Source organism: Arvicanthis niloticus, chromosome 3, assembly GCF_011762505.2.
Source record: "Arvicanthis niloticus isolate mArvNil1 chromosome 3, mArvNil1.pat.X, whole genome shotgun sequence".
In the NCBI taxonomy this organism is placed as follows: Eukaryota; Metazoa; Chordata; class Mammalia; order Rodentia; family Muridae; genus Arvicanthis; species Arvicanthis niloticus.
Window position 1 is genome coordinate 83,497,626 of NC_047660.1, and position 19,767 is coordinate 83,517,392.

At 37.5% G+C, this 19,767-nt stretch overlaps 1 protein-coding gene across 46 annotated transcripts in view; it reads left to right on the forward strand.

The window, feature by feature from the left end:
• The window catches only part of Pbrm1 (polybromo 1), a 96,378-nt gene that overhangs the window by 62,361 nt on the left and 14,250 nt on the right, over positions 1–19,767 (forward strand). For 20 of the 46 annotated variants that reach the window (XM_076931355.1, XM_076931381.1, XM_076931390.1 and 17 more), the window contains 8 exons: positions 2,272–2,457; positions 3,788–3,945; positions 4,508–4,771; positions 7,468–7,613; positions 9,205–9,362; positions 17,623–17,806; positions 18,405–18,615; positions 19,468–19,684. In XM_076931355.1, the coding sequence (XP_076787470.1) occupies positions 2,272–2,457; positions 3,788–3,945; positions 4,508–4,771; positions 7,468–7,613; positions 9,205–9,362; positions 17,623–17,806; positions 18,405–18,615; positions 19,468–19,684 (1,524 nt within the window). The remainder of the gene's footprint in view (positions 1–2,271; positions 2,458–3,787; positions 3,946–4,507; positions 4,772–7,467; positions 7,614–9,204; positions 9,363–17,622; positions 17,807–18,404; positions 18,616–19,467; positions 19,685–19,767) is intronic. The other 26 variants (XM_034497005.2, XM_076931382.1, XM_076931391.1 and 23 more) reach the window with 3 other exon arrangements.

The following is a 19,767-nucleotide window of genomic DNA, read 5'->3' on the forward strand; positions in this document are numbered from 1 at the left end:
CCTTGCATCCCTGGGATGAAGCCTACTTGATCATGGTAGATGTTGTTTTTGATGTATTCTTAAGAGTCTGTTTGCCAAGTATTTTATTAAGTATGTTTGCATCAGTGTTCATGAGGGAAATTAATCTGATATTCTGTTGTTGTCGTCAAGTCTTTATGTGGTTTAGGTATCAGAGGGAAAGTGTGGCAGAGGGGCCAGGGCAGACTTCCTTTTTCTGGTCCAATTTATTTGGTGTTTTGTAAGCTTCTTGTGTGTTTATGGGCATCTCTTTCTTTAGGGAAATTTTTCTTGATTTTGTTGAGAATATTTTCTGGGCCTTTGATCTTTCCTTCTATTCCTATTATTTTTAGGTTTGGTCTTTTCATAGTGTCCCATATTTTCTGCATGTTTTGTGTCAGGATTTTTTTTTAGATTTAACAGTTTCTTAACTAGTAAATGTCTTCTGTTGTATCTTCTGTTTTCCATCTCTTTCATTCTATTGGTGATCTTTCATCTGTAGCTTCTGTTTGCTTACTTAGATTTTTTTCATTTCCAGAATTCCCTTAGTTTGTGTTTTCTTTATTGCTTCTAATTTCAATTTTAAGGTCTTGAACATTTTCCTTTACCTGTTTGTTTTTTCTTGGCTTTCTTGGCATTCTCTAAGAGACTTACTGATTTCTTCCAGTTTGTTGTCTTTTCCTCAGTTTCTTTTCTGTCATCTTCCTAAAGTTGGTTTTAAGGTCATTTTCTTGTGCTTCAGCTGCATTGGAATATTCAGTTCTTGCTGTAGTAGCATAGTTGGACTTTGGTGGTGCCATATAGACCTGGCTATTGTTGTATTCTTACACTGCTGTTTAGGCATCTGGGTTTTGGATGATTATAGGTCTAGGTGCTGGTTTCTGAGTTTGGTTTTGTTGGATAAGTATTTTCTTCCTTGGTTTCTGTTTTCTCTTTGGTCTTCTTAACTTTGTGGCTCCTGTTTCTGGTGACCTGCTTGCCTCTGAATCACTAGGGAGTTTCTGGTTGGGGGATTGAATTCTGACTACTTGCTTGGCCTTTGGTGCAGCTTGGGGGGGGTCTCTGTTCTTCTGAGCAATCCTGAGCAGCTGGAGACTGCCAGGATTGGGGTCAGGGATATAACTAAGGGGCAGGTGGTTAGTTGACAGGGAGCTGTGGTAGAATGGGTCTTGGGGAGTAAGTCTAGGGAGTTCAGTTCAGCTTGCAGGGACCCACTCACCTGGGACTTGCTATCTTCAGAGAGTTGTTTTATTTGAACATCATCTGAATATAGTAATATCAAGAGTGTTTTACTTTTAGAAAAGTAATAGTCTGTAGTATTTGCAGATAGCTTGTATTAGAACCATTAAAAGATTTTTTTTTTAACAAAAATAGCAGCTGGGATATGTTGCACATTGATAAAGTACTTACCTAAAATGCATAACTAGTGTGCATAAGGCATTGGGTTCACTCCCTGGTCGCAAAGGAGGGAAGGACAGGAAGATCTTATATAACTAAATAAGAATCTTGTTTATAAGTATTTCATCTCAAGAGAAAATGATAATTTATGGTATTTTATAAACACATGGTTTCCCATTACAGGCCATACATACTTATTTCTAAAATCACTAAATTTAATGTAGTCAATTAATAATTTAGAAGAAATAATTCAGAAACATCAGTATGGAAAAGAGGTATATCACATTTTCTGTAGGGTTATGAGATTTATTCTGAATTCTTGAAAATTAGTGTGTAAGTCTACATTATTAAGGTGGTTAGTTTTGTTCTGTAGAATGGTTGCTTAAATTAATGTCAGTTTGTTTTCATTCAGAAAGGCCATATTGAGGCTAGCTATAATGGTGAACACATATAATTCCAGCTACTTGGGAGGCTGAGGCAGGACTAGAGCACTTGAGCCTGTGAATTCAAGAACTGGACAACTTAGTGAGATCCTCCCCCATCTCAAAATTCCAAATACAGTTTGAGGTAAAGACTATTGAGAATATGCTGATGGTACTATTTTTCCTGATTCCTCTCTTTGAATGCCACACAAAGAGTTAAGTGTAGCCAGCTGTGGTGGTTTATCCCTACAGTCCCAGCAGCTAATGCAAGAGGACCCCAAGTTTGAGGATAGTTTGGGCTACATAGAAGAGACCCTGTCTCAAAAAAGGAAGAGGGGGAAGGAGGGAAGAGACAGGGTTAAATGTATTAGTGTGATCTGTTGTTTGAATATTTTTCTGACAACCACAATCTTTTACTGAGTGTCTTTTATTTACTTATTTTTTTTAATCTAAGAAGCTGAAAAAAGTGAAGATTCCTCAGGTACTACAGGCCTCTCAGGCTTACATCGTACATACAGCCAGGACTGCAGCTTTAAGAACAGCATGTATCATGTTGGAGATTATGTCTATGTTGAACCTGCAGAGGCCAATCTACAACCACATATAGTCTGTATTGAGAGACTATGGGAGGATTCAGCTGGTAAGTTTGATTTAAATCAAAAGACGGGTGCTAGAAAGATGTCTCAGTGGCTAAGAGCACTTGCTGCCCCGGCCATGGACCTGGCTTCAGTTCTCCCTACATCATGGCTCACAACTGTCCCTTACTCTAGTTCTAGGTAATCTGATGCACTCACATAGCACACACATGATACACATACATACATGTAGGCAAAACCCTCATACATGTACATTGAGTTTTTTGTTTTTAAAGAATTATTTCATATGAGTATACTGTTGCATAGGATCACATTACAGATGGTTGTGACCCACCATGTGGTTACTGGGAATTGAACTCAGGACCTCTGGAAGAGCAGCCAGTGCTTTTAACCATTGAGCCATCTCTCCAGCCCCACATGTACATTTGGTTTTGATCTAAAAAAGGTGGGGGGAGGGGCAAATTGTTTTCCTTGATCATCAGGAAGAAAAATTTTTAGCTCATATTTAAGCCTTTCAACAATAGTTACATCAATAAATTTACTGTTCAGTGTATCGATAAATATAATTAACCACCCAACCATATGCAAACATGGGATCTAGCACTGTTGGGCAGTGTCACAATTGAGTCAGAAATGTAACTTCTTACTGAGTAGAAAAAGTCATTTATTCAGTAATACATGGAGCCAAACTCTGTGTAGGATGCCATAGATTCAGAAAAGCAAAAGACTCATGTTTTTATCTAGCAAATTTTTTCCAATGAATGTCACAAATATGTAACTGAACATCAAATTTATTGTCAAAAAGCCTTCCTTTAACATTGCCTGTAAGCTGGTTTGATGGCACATACCTGCCATTCCAAAACTCAAGACATTGAGGCAAGAGAATAAGCCTTGAGGCTAGTCTAAGATACAGTGAAACCTATCTCAACAGAAAACTAAATAAAATTTAAAAAGAAAGTTGCCTCTGAGACATTAAAAATGAAGCCAGCAACAAGTGTGAATGTGTTGTAGGCAGTCTAATTCTTTGAGCTGCCAATCAGGTGAAATGCTTTTGGATTCTGTCACCTTTTTGCTAAAAATGTCCTTCCCTATTCCTGAATGCTCAGTGAAGCACAGAGTGTGTATTGACCCAAGCAGCCCTTCTGACCCCCTCGTCCTCTCTGTTGCATGTCTCTGAAGGGTGAAATGACCTGTTCTAGACCTCTTTGTGCTTCTTTGTTTTAAAATATTATTTCCTCTAAACTAATTCTATTAAGAAAACTTCATCTAAAACCAGTGTTTAAACCTTGGCATAATGGCTTGCTAAAATACTTCCTAGTTCTGCAAAGAATATGTGATTTCTGTTAATAAGTCTCTTTTTTCTCTGTTTTTGAGGTGAAAAATGGTTGTACGGCTGTTGGTTTTATCGGCCAAATGAAACATTCCATTTGGCTACACGAAAATTTCTAGAAAAAGAAGTTTTTAAGAGTGACTATTACAATAAAGTTCCTGTTAGTAAAATTCTAGGCAAATGTGTAGTCATGTTTGTCAAGGTAAGAAACTCATTCATTCCAATTATATCATTCCCTGGAAATACAATTTAAAAATATAAAAATCTGTATTTGCAAAATTAGAAAGTGTTTCAAACATCTTTCTTCTGTGTCTCTTTATAAGAAATTAACATGAATATACTTACGAGAGACCATATGCTGTGTTCAGTTTATCTATTTATATATCTACAAATATATTAACATTTTTATATTGCTGGGCTAACTTCTAAGAATGATGTTTTCTGAAAGGTAATCATTACCAAATACCAGTTTTGCTTTTAGATAATAAAATGTATTATCTGTCATATATGCCATGAGACCTGTACAAAGCTTCAAGACATTTTAACTATATGAAAGTAATATATTTTCAAAGGGCAGTTGACAAAATAAATAAAAGTTATAATTAAAGAGAATTAGCCAAGGAAGTAGCCCTACTTATCTGACCATTTACTTTTTATTGTCAGAAAGTTTTTATAGTTCAGTGTTCGGTTGATTAACATTTGTTTTTTGTTTTTGAGTTAATTTTCAAAAAATTTATTTATTTGTATTATCATTCCCATCCCAGGAATACTTTAAATTATGTCCAGAAAACTTTCGAGATGAGGATGTTTTTGTCTGTGAATCAAGGTATTCTGCCAAAACCAAATCTTTTAAGAAAATTAAATTATGGACCATGCCCATCAGTTCAGTTAGGTTTGTCCCTCGGGATATACCTTTGCCTGTGGTTCGAGTGGCCTCTGTATTTGCAAATGCAGATAAAGGGGATGATGAGAAGAATACAGACAACTCAGATGACAACAGAGCTGAAGACAATTTTAACTTGGAAAAGGTATGTGGGTAGTAACCACCTAGAAAAGAATTTTAACCTTAAAATAGCTATTCCAGAAAGTAAATTGATGAATTCAAACTCAAATAAAAACAAGATTGAGGTTATAAAACCTTAGTCAAACAAAATGGAAGAACCTAAAGGAAAAGAAAAAGGAAGAAAAAAATTTAATTTAAAGTAGTATTTAAAGGTAAATTGAGGGGCTTGAGAGATGGCTCAGCGATTAAAAGCACTGACTGCTCTTCCAGAGATCATGAGTTCAAGTCCCAGCAATCACATGGTGACTCACAACCATCTGTAATGAGATCTGATGCCCTCTTCTGGTGTGTCTGAAGACAGCTACAGTGTACTCATATATAATAAATAAATAAATAAATAAATAAATAAATAAATCTTTTTTAAAAAGTAAATTGAGGATGGAGGATAGAGAAATGGCTTAGCAGCACTGGCTGCTCTTCCAGAGGTCCGAGATTTGATTCCAGCACCCATATGGAGCTTAACTGTAATTCTAGTTCCAGGGCATCTGAATTCTGCATGAACCAGGCACACACTTGATGAACAGACATACATGCAGGCAAAATACACATAAACGTAAAGTAAATCAAGGAGACTAGTGAGATGGTCCAGTGAGTACTGAGTAGGTGAATTCCTTTTAACTCTGTATGGCTGCTATAATTAAAAGCTGTTTAATCTAGGTGTAATGGCACATGCCTTTAATCTCACCATCAGAGGCAGATAGATCTGAGTTTAAAGCCAGCCTGGTCTGCAGAGCAAGTTCCAGGACAGCCAGGGCCTACACAGAGAAACCCTGTCTCAAAAAAAAAAAAAAAAAAAAAAAAACTTTTTAAACTACTTGATAGTGTAGAGACAAAAACCCTTCTTAGTTCATTGTATAAAGCCAGAACAAACTATATTCCACACCCTACAAAATTCAACAGGAAGACTACCCCAATCTTAAGGATGAATATCAATATAAAAATAGAGGAAATGGTTTGGTCTAGTTCAGTTTTTCAAGACAACTTTCTCTGTGTAGCCTTAGCTGTCTTGGAACTTACTGTATAGACCAGGCTGGCCTTGAACTCTGCCTGCCTCTACCTCCTGAGTGCTGGGATCAAATTTTTATAAGTGAGATCAAGCCATTTTAAAGCATGATCAAGGAAGAAATGTTCCACTTAGAAAGGCAAGGATTACTCAAAATAAACTTTATAGTTTATTTTTACTAGGTTTTTTACTTTTTACTAGGTTTTTTTTAAACTAACATTTGTATATCACTTATGCTTTCCAACAATCCCATCTGAGGGGCCCACAAGAAATCAGGTAATTTGCCCTATATTACCTGCAGCTAGTAGGTGACAGATTTAGTAATTTAGTCCAAGCCAGAATGCACCGTGTTTATATCACAGAGCTATATTGTTTCTTGCCATGATGGAATTAATAAAAATAATAAAATTGCAAAATCTATCAGTTGTTAACATTTAGAAATGATAGTATAATAGAGACCAGGGGAAAATGCCAAGCTAGTATTTAGCCTTCCTTTCTCTCTAAGGGTAGTAGATAAGTAGCCAGTGTAGGAGAATTTGTACCTTTTGGGAACAGAGGATTAGTAGAACAGATCTCGAAATAGAGGAAGACTTCTATCCTGGACGCTCCTCCTTTCTGCTTTTCTTCGAAAGTGTGGGTCTCCTCAGCTAGCACCTTCTTTACCACCAGCCTGTGTTCCTTATCTGCCCTCCCAGGAATATAGAACAGGTCTATGAATAATAAGCTTCAGACAGACATTCCAAAGGGGCCTCAACCCTGTCACTCTGTCATGTCTCCTGGAATTTATCTGCTGTACCATTCGTCTTTCCTATTTAGTCTGAAGATGAGTTTGCTATGTGATTCCGTGGTGTGAGGAACTAGTCCTTACACTCATTTCTGTTGTGCTAATGGAAGCTTTCCCTGGGGGTCTCCCTAGAGAGTTAATCAGATTAGGACAGAGACTGTAGACAGACTCAGTATCACAAAAGCAAGTTAAAAGCCAACTTGTTATATTTCTGAATCCTGCAGGGATCAGAAAGGAGTGTTACTTTCCAGAGTAGACGGTAAATGAGCTATGTCATTAGAAGAAATTGAGTAAGCTTAATGTTTATACAGATATTATTAAGAAGAAGCTGATCCTGGTGGCACATACTTATGATCTCAGGGTTATAGAAGATTGAAGCAAAAGAAAGAAAAGCTCAGGACCTGCTTGAACTATAGAATGAGTTCAAGGCCAATTTAGTAAGACCTGGTTTTAAAAATAAATGAAGGGTTTGAGATATCAGTACTTGCTGAGCACACAGAGTCGTAGTAGGCTCTATCCCTAGTACCACAAAGGAAAGGAAGAAATTCTTTAAGTTAAATATAGTAGAGAGGGATATTATTAAAGAATTTGTTCCTTATACGGTGTGAATGTTGTCTGAATTTGTCCACTTTGAAATGAATGCTAATAAGTTCTTTCCGGTACTTTTTTCTGAAAAGATCAATCCCATAGGATTGGAAACGGGGATATAAAAATTCTTAGAGTATCATTTTATGAAAATTATAAATTTGAAATGAATATAATACCTAATTATGAGTTTGATTTCAACAGTTTAATGTTTGGTTTCTCAACTTTCATGTTATTTTTTATGCTTCTTGCTAGTTTTCTGCCTTTATTAACCATTTCCTCTCCACAGGAAAAAGAAGATGTTCCTGTGGAGATGTCCAATGGTGAGCCAGGTTGCCACTACTTTGAGCAGCTTCGGTACAATGACATGTGGCTGAAGGTTGGCGATTGTGTCTTCATCAAATCCCATGGCTTGGTGCGCCCTCGTGTTGGCAGGTGAATTAGGGAAGATGAGGTTGGGTCTAAGATTTGAGACATGTTTAGAATGAAGACAGAAGTCCCTCCCCTGGCAGTCTCTCAAGCTTCCTCACACATTTTCCCTGCTCCTACTTCTGTGGCAAGTACAAGAGTACACACATGTCAATAATCCCAGCAGTTAGAAAGCTAAGGAAGGAAGAAAGCAAGAGTTCCAGACCAGAGCCTGTCCCAAAACAAATACTCAAAAATTGAAAGATTATTTTACTTCAATAAAGCTTTATTCAAATGGGAAAACAGACAAACAGCCATCTTGGATATATAAAGTTGTGTCTTAGGTCCTGATACATACTATTGAAATTGGAGCTTGTAAGATGCTCAGAACAGAGATGATGGTTTGAATAGATTTCACAAAGAATCTGGCAATTGGGCTAACATGAAGAAATGTGTAAGAATTGTGAACATCAGGGAAAGCATTCCAAGCAGAATTAATAGCCAGTATAAAGGCCTGAGCAAAAAAAAAAAAAAAAAAAAAAAAGGCCTGAGCAATAAGTACATCACTCTTAAACCTACAGTTTATTACTAGCAGCGTGAACCCTGTAAAAGGTGGTAGATAGGTGTAATGGGCAATAGAAATAAGGTAAGGCTTCAGAGACCATGTTAAAAAATGTCTTTGTTACTGTTTCAAACAGAGAAGTAACATTTGACTTCTGATTTAATAGGATTGCTCTGCTTTCTCCTTATTAAGAAGAGACTGTAAAGGGTCCCGGAGATCTGCTAGGAGGCTATTGTAATAAGCCATGCAAGAATAATGGCCTCTTAAATTTGGCTAATTACACACAGTAGTATTTAGGAGATCAGGCTAATAGCATTTTTAGTAAATATAATTTGGAATCCAAGGATAGAGCCTTCAAGGATGACTTCAACGATGTAAGTTGGTTTAGGGAACTGGAAGGTTGGATTTATTATTTACTGAAATGAAGATGTTTTATGTCTGAAACACTGAAAATGTGGGACAGTAATATTGATTTTAGGTTGATAAATAGAACTGTACAACATCCCAATGGGAAAGTGTTTTAGTGATGGATCTTGTACAAAGATCTATGACCCTCTATTTTGAAGGAATGTTTACCAAATCCAGTGACAAATGTTTAATTGTTTTCATCGTGAACATCTCAGGAAGAAAACCTGGAATTAAATAAAATGATCTAGTTACATACTTTGATACTATGTTAAAGTATTTTTTCCCAGAGTGGCCAAATATCCTTTACTCTTTTTCAGAGTATCTTTTCTGAAAGATATCTTAAAGAGTGAGGAGACTCCATGAAATTCCTCTAAATGCTGTATGCTGCTACTAGGGATCTGGAGAGATGATTCAGTGGTTAAGATCACTGGCTCCTCTTCTAGAACTCCTGAGTTCAATTCCCAGTTCAATTGAGATGGCTCACAACCATCTATAAAGGATCTGATTTCCGATTCTGACGTGCAGGTGTACATGCAGCAGACCACTCATATATAAACAAACAAACATTTTAGTTGGAGTTTTTATTAGATAATCATTCAAAATTGAAATTATTATAACTTGATTTCTCTATCCCTCCCTTTCCCCAAGAATTGAAAAAGTATGGGTCCGAGATGGAGCTGCATATTTTTATGGCCCTATCTTCATTCACCCAGAAGAAACAGAACATGAGCCCACAAAAATGTTCTACAAAAAAGAAGTGTTTCTGAGTAATCTGGAAGAAACCTGCCCTATGAGTTGTATTCTGGGTAGGTATTTGTCCTTTTTCATCACATTTGTTCTGTAAAACTTTGATTAAGTACTGCTGCTATGCAGGGCACGCTTCTAGATGGTGGGTGCATAAAGCAGCATAAAAATATCAGAAGTCTTGCTTTCATAAAGGCATTGGGATGACAGTTGGGGAGTCAGTAAATAAATAACAGAGAACATCAGGTGGTAATTAGAGTTTTAAATGAAAATAAAACAAAGAAGATTGACAATGTTGAGGTAAGGTCACATGATCTTAATCAGCCAGAATTTTACTGATAGATGGCATATGAATGGATCCTTGAAGAAGTTTTAAAATAAACAAAAGAGAATTATATGAGGCTGTCTTCTAGGCACAGCAAAAGAGTTGCCTTAGATTATCTGTTCTTGTTTGGAATCTAAGAGGGTTGGATAGCTAGAGTAAGGGAAGGGATGTGTAAGAAATGAGGCCTTTGAGCTTTCTGGACACTGAGACATAGTAGGTCTTATGGACAGTGATCGGACTTGAAAGGGAATCATGGTGAGTTGAGCAGAGCCGTGAGGTGAGGTATAAATTATTGTCTGCTGTGTGCACAGTGGTTTAGAGTAACGGAGGAAACAGAGAGAATAGCCTAACTTTTCAGTTTCTGTTAAACTTTTTTTAAAGAATTTACTTATTTTATTATATGAATATACTGTACCTGTTTTCAGACACACCAGAAGAGGGGCTCAGATCACATTACTACCCCATCTGGTTGTGAGTCACCATGTGGTTGCTGGAAATTGAACTCAGAACCTCTGGAGTAGCAGTCAGTGCTCTTAAAGGCTGAGCCCTCTGCTAGATTCTGAAACTTGATCATTTTATTGTCTCCATTCCAACATAGTGTCTTGGTTTCTCTTTGATCATCTACCAAGTATTCTATTTCTAAGATTTAGTTGTATGCATCATCATATACTAACAATGTTGCCAGCTATTATATTTCTCTAAGGCCTGAGAGCCACTAAATCATACACTAGGCACACTACATCCCTTGAGATGGCTTCCTAAAAGATTACTAGTTACAGACTTTACATTGCTGGTTGGTGTTTTGTGAGTTCCCCACCAACACACCAAGTCGGAGATTGAACCCATGGCCTTGTGTATGCTAAGTGCACACTCTACTGTTAACCTGCATAGCTACATTCAGTCCCCTAGATTGTTGACGGTTTTAAAGAAGCCACCATAGATCACAACCAAAGAAAAATGTGCAGATTCAAACATCTGTTAGTCTTTATTTGATGATGTTGCTCATGGTTCCTTTCAGGAGTAGATATGGCAAACTGCTTAGTAATTCAGCACATCTTCACCTTCTACCACAGGGAAAGTGAACTAGAGCAGTCATTAAACTCTTGCCTTTCTGTAACAGAAAATATCTTCCTTTTAAATTCTGATCCAGACTAAAGTGATACCCAAAGTTACTTCCTAGTGTAAACCCAGCAAGGAGATTAAAATGAAGCATAGTAAAGGTGAGACTGAAGTGTCCTTGTGTTAGGACAGCTATCTAATTTGTTGGGTTAATTTTTATTTAATTTTAGATTTTGCACAACTTTTCAAATGACTTTTTTTATTCTTTAACAGTAGAAAAACATGGCCCCTCACTAGAACCCAAAGAACATTGCTTCTAGCACTACATTTATAGGACCTTAGAAGGAGACTCAAGAAGTATAGCTCATCACAAAATAATAAATACTGCTTCAGGAACTGTATTGAATGATACCAAAAGAATCTTAGAAATATCCATGACATAAATGTCCCACTGTTTTTAGTTTGTTTTTTATTTTGAATGGGTATAGTTATGACTGTCCTGCAGCTCACTGCATAGACTAAGCTGGCCTTAGACTCACAGAGATCTGCCTCCCAAGTGTACAGCACAATACCTGGCTTAGGCTCTTTTTAAAAGAGAAAAAAAATGTCTCACAATGAAGCCCTGACTGGCCTAAAATTCAATATGAAGACCAGGCTGGCTTGAACCTTCAGATCTGCAGGCCCAGCTTTCAAGTACTGAGTTTGAAATCATGTGTTATTATAACCAGCTCCATTTTCTTTTTACTATTTATTTTTAAGATGGGTGTGTATTTTCACTGCATATATGTCTGTGTACCATGTATATTGCCCAAGAAGGCAAGAAGAGGGCATTGGATCTTCTGAAACTGTAGTCACAGATTATTATAAGCTGTCATGTAGGTGCTGGGAATCAAACCTGGGTCCTCTGCAGGACAGCAGCCAGTGCTTTTACTGCTGGGCTGTCACCACCAGCACCCCAAACTCGTTCTTGATTCAAAAACAAAAAAAAAAAAAATGTAGAGAAGCTATATTCCAAGCAACAACAGCCATCTTTGTCTCCACAATATAGACTGGATCATGACTCAGACGAAACTCTGGAAAGTCTTGGAAACTCATTGAGATGGCACAAAAGTTGTTAGCAATGAAGTCTTGTCTTAATTTTTTTAAAAAGACAAATGTTGAGCCAGGGCAGTGGTACAGACCAGTATTCCCAGGTACTTGCAGGCTAAAAGCACAAGAATTTTCAGCCAGACATAGCAACATAATGAGACTTACATACAAAAATTTAGGAGTTAGAGCATGGCAAAATGATGAGGTGAAAGGCACTTGTCACCAAGCCTGATAACCTATGTTCAATCCCTGGGAACTGACTCCTGCAAATGTCCTCTGACCTTCACATGTGCTACCCTATTCACAAACACACTTTTTTTAAAAAAAAGTTCTCTCACTTGGCCTGTGACCCAGGCTTCCCTGGGACTCTATGTAAACCAGGCTGGTCTAGAACTCATGGAGAGTTGTCTAACTCTACCTTCTGGATGCTGAATTTAAAAATGTGAAAGTTAAAAAAAAAAAAAAAAGAAAAGAAAGGAAAAAAATTAAATTCTTAAGTGAAAAAAGTAACACAACTTACCAGGTAGATAAAGCTGGGCTTTCCTAAAAGCTGAGTAAAGTTAGGAGGGAGCTAAAGCACAAGTCAGGACCTCAGGAGGTGGAATAGTTATGTGAGCATTCAGACGACACAGCAAAGGTCCATCTATGGGCCACAACCCCACTAGGAAGCAGCTGCTGAAAGTAATGTGTTAGGCAAAGAACCTAAAGATGAGCTATCAAAAGTCTTCCAAGAATTAGAAAGGAGGACCTTGGGGCTGATACTTAGGCTGTTTTTTCTTTATGAGATGTGACTCAGTAAAAAATAAATGGTAGATGCCCCTGAGAATGAGCGGTCACCAAATGTCACCTGCAGATGGTTGCTGGGAGACTAGAAGCTCTCCCCAGCCCTCTCTTTCAGGCCATCCAGATAACCTAAGGATAAAGCCAGCCCTAAAATATGGCTAGCATTTGAAAACATCCTGGAGCTCACTAAATAGTTATCTACTAGAGGAACAGTTTAGGAGCACAACCAGCCATGTTACAGATCTCTTAGATCTTACAGATGCAAAGCCAAACCTAGGCTATACTATACCATTTGGCTGGGATAAGCTGCAAATGACCCCGCCTAGAATTCCAGCTTTAGCATCTGTCCTTTTGCTTACAAACTGTGACAATAGTTTGTAGGGTATTTTTAGCATATGGTTGTTGTTTATAAGAAAAGTGGTTGTTGAACTGGAAAGCTTTAGTCACCTCTCTTCATAATATTCCTCTCACCCCTTGAACTGCTACTGGAAAGGACACTTATGCATTTGCTTGTAGAGTCTACTTGTAATTTGGAAGATGGCATGTTTCAATATGTAGTTTTAATGTCACCACAATAATTAAACTAGAAATTTACATCTCTTATTTGGGGCTGGGCATGTAGCAGTAGAACACTTACATAAAGCCCTGGATTCCATCCCAGGATTGCAAAGAAACAGAACAATTCCCAAAGCATCCCAGTCCCCACTTTTTGTCCCCACATTTTAAATGTGTGTCTTTTGATACTTATGCCCCAATTGACAATACATGCTTAATTTGCCTTTTAATGTACTATGGTTTCAGTGTATGTGTTCCTTCAGGATTCACAGGTCAAAACTTAATGCCAATGAGATCTTCTGGGAGATGCTGAGGTCCTAAGAGCCATGCACCAAGTAGATAAGACACTATTTTAGGCAGGGATCATACAAGTTGGTTTACTCTCTTCTTCCATCTTTGTGCTTCTTCTATTCATCGTGCTTCAGACACCTATAATACTCCTGTGCTGTAAACAGGAACGTGTCAGATACTGTAGGACTTCCTTTCTCCTAGAACTGGAAAAATGTCTGTTCTTTAGAAATTGCCCAGTCCACAGTAGTATTGCTATAGTAGCCTAAATGGACATTTTTTTAAGTATAATCATGTCATCTTTCTGAGAAAATTCCATATTTGACAAAACAGGCAAATTCTTTGGAAGGTTCATCCTTCAGGAAGCTTCTCACAAGTCAAGCAGTAGAGGTACACTCTCTGGCAGGTACGTCCATGTTTATTCTCAAGTAATTCCTCTGTGACTGCTGGATCACTACTATTATTATTACTGCTGCCTTGGCTGTCCTTGAACTCTTTATGTGGACCAGGGTGTTTTCAAACTCACAGAGATTCACTTGCCTCTGGCTTAAGATTATAACAATTCCAGGACTGGGGCCTGGACATTCCATTCTTAATATAATTATAGGTTGTTTCTCTCTACATCTCTCTTCATAAACTTATTTGATGCTTTATCAGTAAAGCAAGAAAAATAGTTTAAGAATAATTCCTTTAAACTTTTTAAAGGAAAAAGGACCAGCGTTTTTATATTTGTTTGTTTTTAAATCATACAGAGAAAAATCTAAGAGATGGTCTTATATATCATTTACTTTTGGTCTCAGTGGGGACTTATCACAGGCTTACTGCCCAGGGCCCTCTCACCAGGTCAGTTCTTGCTAGTCATCTGCTAGAAATACAGGTTCAGCACCCTGTGCTCCATTCTTTACCAGAACCTCCCTTCATCTACTCTGCTGGAAAGCTCTGGGGCACTCCCTAGGGGCTGAGGGCTACTTTCCTGATCTGCACCCAGTTCCATATGCTCAGATGATAAGCAAGCAGCCTTCATTAGACCTCAGTTGGCTTCCTGAAGGCACTAGACCAGAGACGGTCCTCAATAAGCAAAATGCCAAGAGAAGCAGACTGCCTCTTCCCTTGAACGGCCCATACCAGAGAAGGTCAAAGACAAAAATAAGAATAGCCATGGTACTGGAGCTAAAGAGTGAAGAGAAGGTGCTTGTTGGAGGGCTGGAGAGGAAGAACAGGATTGAGGTGCTCATGCAAAGAACAGGATTGAAAGATTTGAACAGCTATTGGCCTGGTATGGGTGTGCAATGTTTTTCCAACCTGGGCTTAGAGAGAAAGAGAGCTAGCATCACATTTTGCCCTTTACCTCTTAGGAGTTCTGAAAAGAGAAGGGCCATGTTATCTAAACATTGCATCAGTTTATGTGGTTTGATTTCCTTCCTAGACATAGAGTTGATATCTACTATGTGGATAAAATATATAAAACAATAACCATTAGGTGGTTTGTTTTTGAGTATAGTGTTGTTTGTCTGTAATCCCAGCACTTGGAAGGTAGAGACTGAGGATCCTTGACCATCACAAGACTGTCTCATAATTCATTAATTATAAAGCAAAAAATAAACCAACACCCACACACATACCACTATAACAAATTTTAATGGTAAATGATGCCTTGTAAGCTCTCAAAGAACTTAACAATAGAAGAGAAGACATTTTAAACAGATTATTCAAATGTACACTTAATCCTTCAATTAACAAACAGGTATTGTATTGCCAGTATTAGGGGAAGTGGGGAAATGACTGGAAACAGAAATAACTGGAAACAGAATAATGAAATTATCTTACTGATCACACATAATCTATTGGGCAGATAATAGGTAGACAAATGCATTAAAATATTTTGTTGAGGCTACTATAATATTGTATACTTATATACTATATTATAAACATGTATTTATCTCTGCTGCCTTTTTAATGGATCAAGAAATATATGAAATCTAAGAGCAAAAAGGTGATAGAAGAATAACAAAAAACTTTGCATTAAAAAGATAATAGGAACTTGATATGACTTAGTATACCAGAAAAAGCTGATACCTAATCTCCTACAAGCAAATCCAGCAGAGAACTCTAGAAGAGACCAGCACTGTCAACAGCAGGAAGTTTTTTCTACATTGTTTTCCTTGTTGTTGACTTGTAAGAGTTGTTTGTATATTGTGAAAACAAATCCTTTGCCAGGTACATGGGTCATAAATATCTCCTCTTGGAAGAAGACTTAAATTTTTATTTTCTTAATTGTGTCTTTTAAAAAGCAGAGGAAATTATTTTGCTGAGGCCCAGGTTGCATATGCTATTTCTTTTTCTTCTGTGTGTTACTTAAATCTTAATGTGTCTCATGGTTACACAAATTTTATCTTGTTTTCTTTCTTTTTTTTTAATTATTTTATGTATGTGAGTACATTGTAGCTTTCAGACATAACAGAAAAGGGTATCAGATCCCATTACAAGTGGTTGTGAGCCACCTTGTGGTTGCTGAAAATGGAACTCAGGACCTCAGTCAGTGCTCTTAACTGCTAAGCCGTCTCTCCAGCCCTTATCTTGTTTTCTATGAGAAGTTTTTCTTTTACTTCACACCTGTTATAATTTATCCATTACAGTAGCCACATGTAATTCTTAAGTACTAAGATGTGGCTAGTCTATATTAAATTATATATATTATAAATATGAAATATATGAAAAAGAATGATTAACATGTCAATCTTTATTATACAATAAAATGTTGATATATGGATATACGGAGCTGAACAAAATATAGTGGTAAGTTTAAAAGTATATAAATAAAATATTTACACAAATTACCAAAGACCCAAATAAATAAAAATGACCTATTATAAAGGAAGAACTCAATATTTTAAATATGTCCATTTTCACAAAATTGATCTATCAAGATCTTTTTTATGTATATGGGCAAATCCACATGTATATCCCTGTGGCTTTTGTATGGTGTATGTACCTTGGAGGACAAAAGAGGGCACCATCAGATGCCTTGAAACTTGAGTTAGACAGTGGTGAGCTGCTATGTGCATGCTAGAAATTAGATCCTGGCCCATTTGAAAAGCAGCCAGTGAACTGCCGAACCATTGCTTCAGCGCCCAAATCTAATAGCTTATAAAGAAAAAATGTATTATTAAATGAAATCAAAGCTTTTACCAGTGTTTAGGGGCTCTAATAGAAATGCAAGCCAAAGCACAGAGACACCACATTTATTTCAGGGTTACCAGTCACTTAATTTTTGTTTTGAAATGGGAGTTTCATATTACCCAGGCTGGCCTGGAACCCAGTATGTGTCTGAGAATGACCTTGAACTTTGATCTTCCTGCCTCCACCTCTGCAGTGCTAGGGTTTCCAGCATATGTTAACAATGTTTGGTTGTATGCACTCAGCCAACTGAACCGCATCCCTGTCTCTGACTAATAATTTGACTCCTTAACTGGAGAGATTTTTTTTTACCACTTTTTCCATCTCCATTTTTTCCTTCTCTAAGCATGAAGAATGGCTATTCCTAACTAAGTCTTTTGGGTTATGTAAATACTATATGTATTTCTAAGGCAGTAAAAGCCATTTTGAACCTGAAATGTTTCTGACCTGTTTTGAATGGACATATTCAGGAAGTTGTTGGCATTTCTGGTATGTTCAATATCGAATAGCAAAATAAGTGTTCTTAGTGTTCTTTGTTGTTTTTTCAGATTGAACCTAGAGCTTGCTTGGTCCCTTCCCCCACCCCCTTTTGGGCAAGTGCATGTGTCTGTCTGTCTATATGGAAGTCTGTGTACCATAGTATATGTGTGGAGGATAGGACAACTTGTGGAAATTAGTTCTCCTTCTGTCGTGTAGGTCTCAGGAATTGAATGAACTCAGCTTGTCAAGCTTCTAGGCAGACAATTTTGCCAGCCCATGAACCCAGGGTTTTGTGCATGCTAGGTGACCAGCACCTTTAGCATTCATTATCACATGGGTGGTGGTGGTGTTTGGTTGGTGTGGTTTGGTTTTGGGTTTTATTTTTAATTATGTATGTATGGGAGGGTATGTGCATGCATGAGTGCAGATGTCAGTGGATCCAGGAGAGAATGTCCCTGTAAGCTGAAGCCACAGGCAATTGTGAGCCACCTAGTGTCAGTGCTAAGAACTGAATTTGAGTTCTCTGTAACAGTAATATATCTTTTATCTCTATCTTCTTATTTCAGGGAAATGTGCTGTATTGTCATTCAAGGACTTCCTCTCCTGCAGGCCAACTGAAATACCAGAAAATGACATTCTGCTTTGTGAGAGCCGCTATAATGAGAGTGACAAGCAGATGAAGAAGTTCAAAGGGTTGAAGAGGTTTTCACTCTCTGCTAAAGTTGTAGATGATGAAATTTACTACTTCAGGTAAAGCTTATAAAACTAAGAAAGGGCACTTGGGCTAATATATGAGTCATGTAACCCAGTGTTCTGAGTTGTTTTATTAGGTCTTGAACTATCATACAGTTCCAATAGAAAATATCAATTTAGTGAGATCTAGTAATTCCCATACTTGGGTGAGGCAGGAGATAGTATTAAGTTTGAGTCAGCTTTTTGTTTTGTTTTGTTACAGAGAGAAAAAGAAAGTATTGCGTTTAAAAAAAAAAAAAAAAGTTGTTTTAATAGTACCTTGGCTTAGACACCAGCAATTGTAGAATGAAGACAGAAACACTTGGTTCTGTTGGCAGCCTCTCTGTGGGAAGATTTGCTCAGTTTCATAGATTATGACAACTTCTTTTTAACATATAGTCCACTAGACCTGACCAGTCCCTCTGTGAGTATTGATCAGAATTGTTAATAAGTAGAAGTAACATCACAAATACCCATTGAAGCTATTTTGTTAGCCTTATAGAATGTTTGTGGCAGGTTGTAAAATGTCATTTGTAAATGTTTTCAGGTCTGCTCTCTGACCAGTCCTGGAAGTGGTTGTAAAGTTTATACTTTGTTTTTGTCACTGTTTTTTCAGAAAACCAATCATTCCTCAGAAGGAACCCTCACCTTTGTTAGAAAAGAAGATCCAATTGCTAGAAGCTAAATTTGCTGAGTTAGAAGGTGGAGATGATGATATTGAAGAAATGGGAGAAGAGGATAGTGAAGTCATTGAACCTCCATCTCTACCTCAGCTTCAGACACCCCTGGCCAATGAGCTGGACCTCATGCCCTATACACCCCCACAGGTACAGTGATATACCCCATGACTTGCCTTCTCAGTTCTAGTCTTTAGCAGACGCAAACCACAGTAAGAGGCATCAGCTCCCTGTATATGTCAGACTTTTCTTTGAAATGTCAGTTAGCCTAGGCTGGCTTCAGACTTCTTGTGTATTTAAGGTGGGCCTTGAACTCTTATTCCTCTTGCCTCCATTTCCAAAACATACAGGTTTACACTGCCACACACTTCACATGCGAATTTTTGCCTAGAAATCTGCACAAAGGAATAATAGTGTTTTGTCTTTGTTTTGCAGACCCTTTGTTTATTTACTTATTTTTAATTGGCAAAAAGCATACGTACCATATCATTAAGCCAATAATAATTTCTTTTAAATTTCCTAGTGATGGTTTAAGAGGAGTTTAGAAGGCTCTTGCCTTGTAGGCAAGAAGCAATAAGGAATGGTGGTATTATAGATCCTCCACCTTAGCTTTCAGTGCCTACACATAAGATCCTTCTGCCTCCACTTCAGCCTCCTGAGTAATAGGATTACAGATATATTCTGCCACACCTGGATGCCTATATCTTTTTTATTTCTCCTACCTTAGGACTTCATCTTTTGGTTGAGGTGATCCCTCTTCTATTTATTTTCCTCATTCAGAATTTTCTTGAGACTTAATTGTGAGGTCACCATTGTAGACTACAGTCATGGAATTCAGTGAAAGTTTCATTTATTTGTACAAGACAAGGAAGAGGTATATTTTGACCAAGAAAATGTCAGCTACAAACTGAGTATGTCTGTAAAACATTATTGCATCGTATGTGTCTGGCTTCCAGAAACTGTAGATAACCCAGTGCAATTTTCTGACACCTTATATAATAGCTTTCTGTCTTACAGTCTACCCCAAAGTCTGCCAAAGGCAGTGCAAAGAAGGAAGGTTCTAAACGGAAAATCAACATGAGTGGCTACATTTTGTTCAGCAGTGAAATGAGAGCTGTGATTAAAGCCCAACACCCAGACTATTCTTTTGGGGAGCTCAGCAGACTGGTGGGGACAGAATGGAGAAACCTTGAAACAGCCAAGAAAGCAGAATATGAAGGTAAATAAGGACTAGGCACAACTGTCTCCACTTTGTAAGCAAGGGGTGTTTTCAGGAATGCACATGCATATACAAGCACTCTG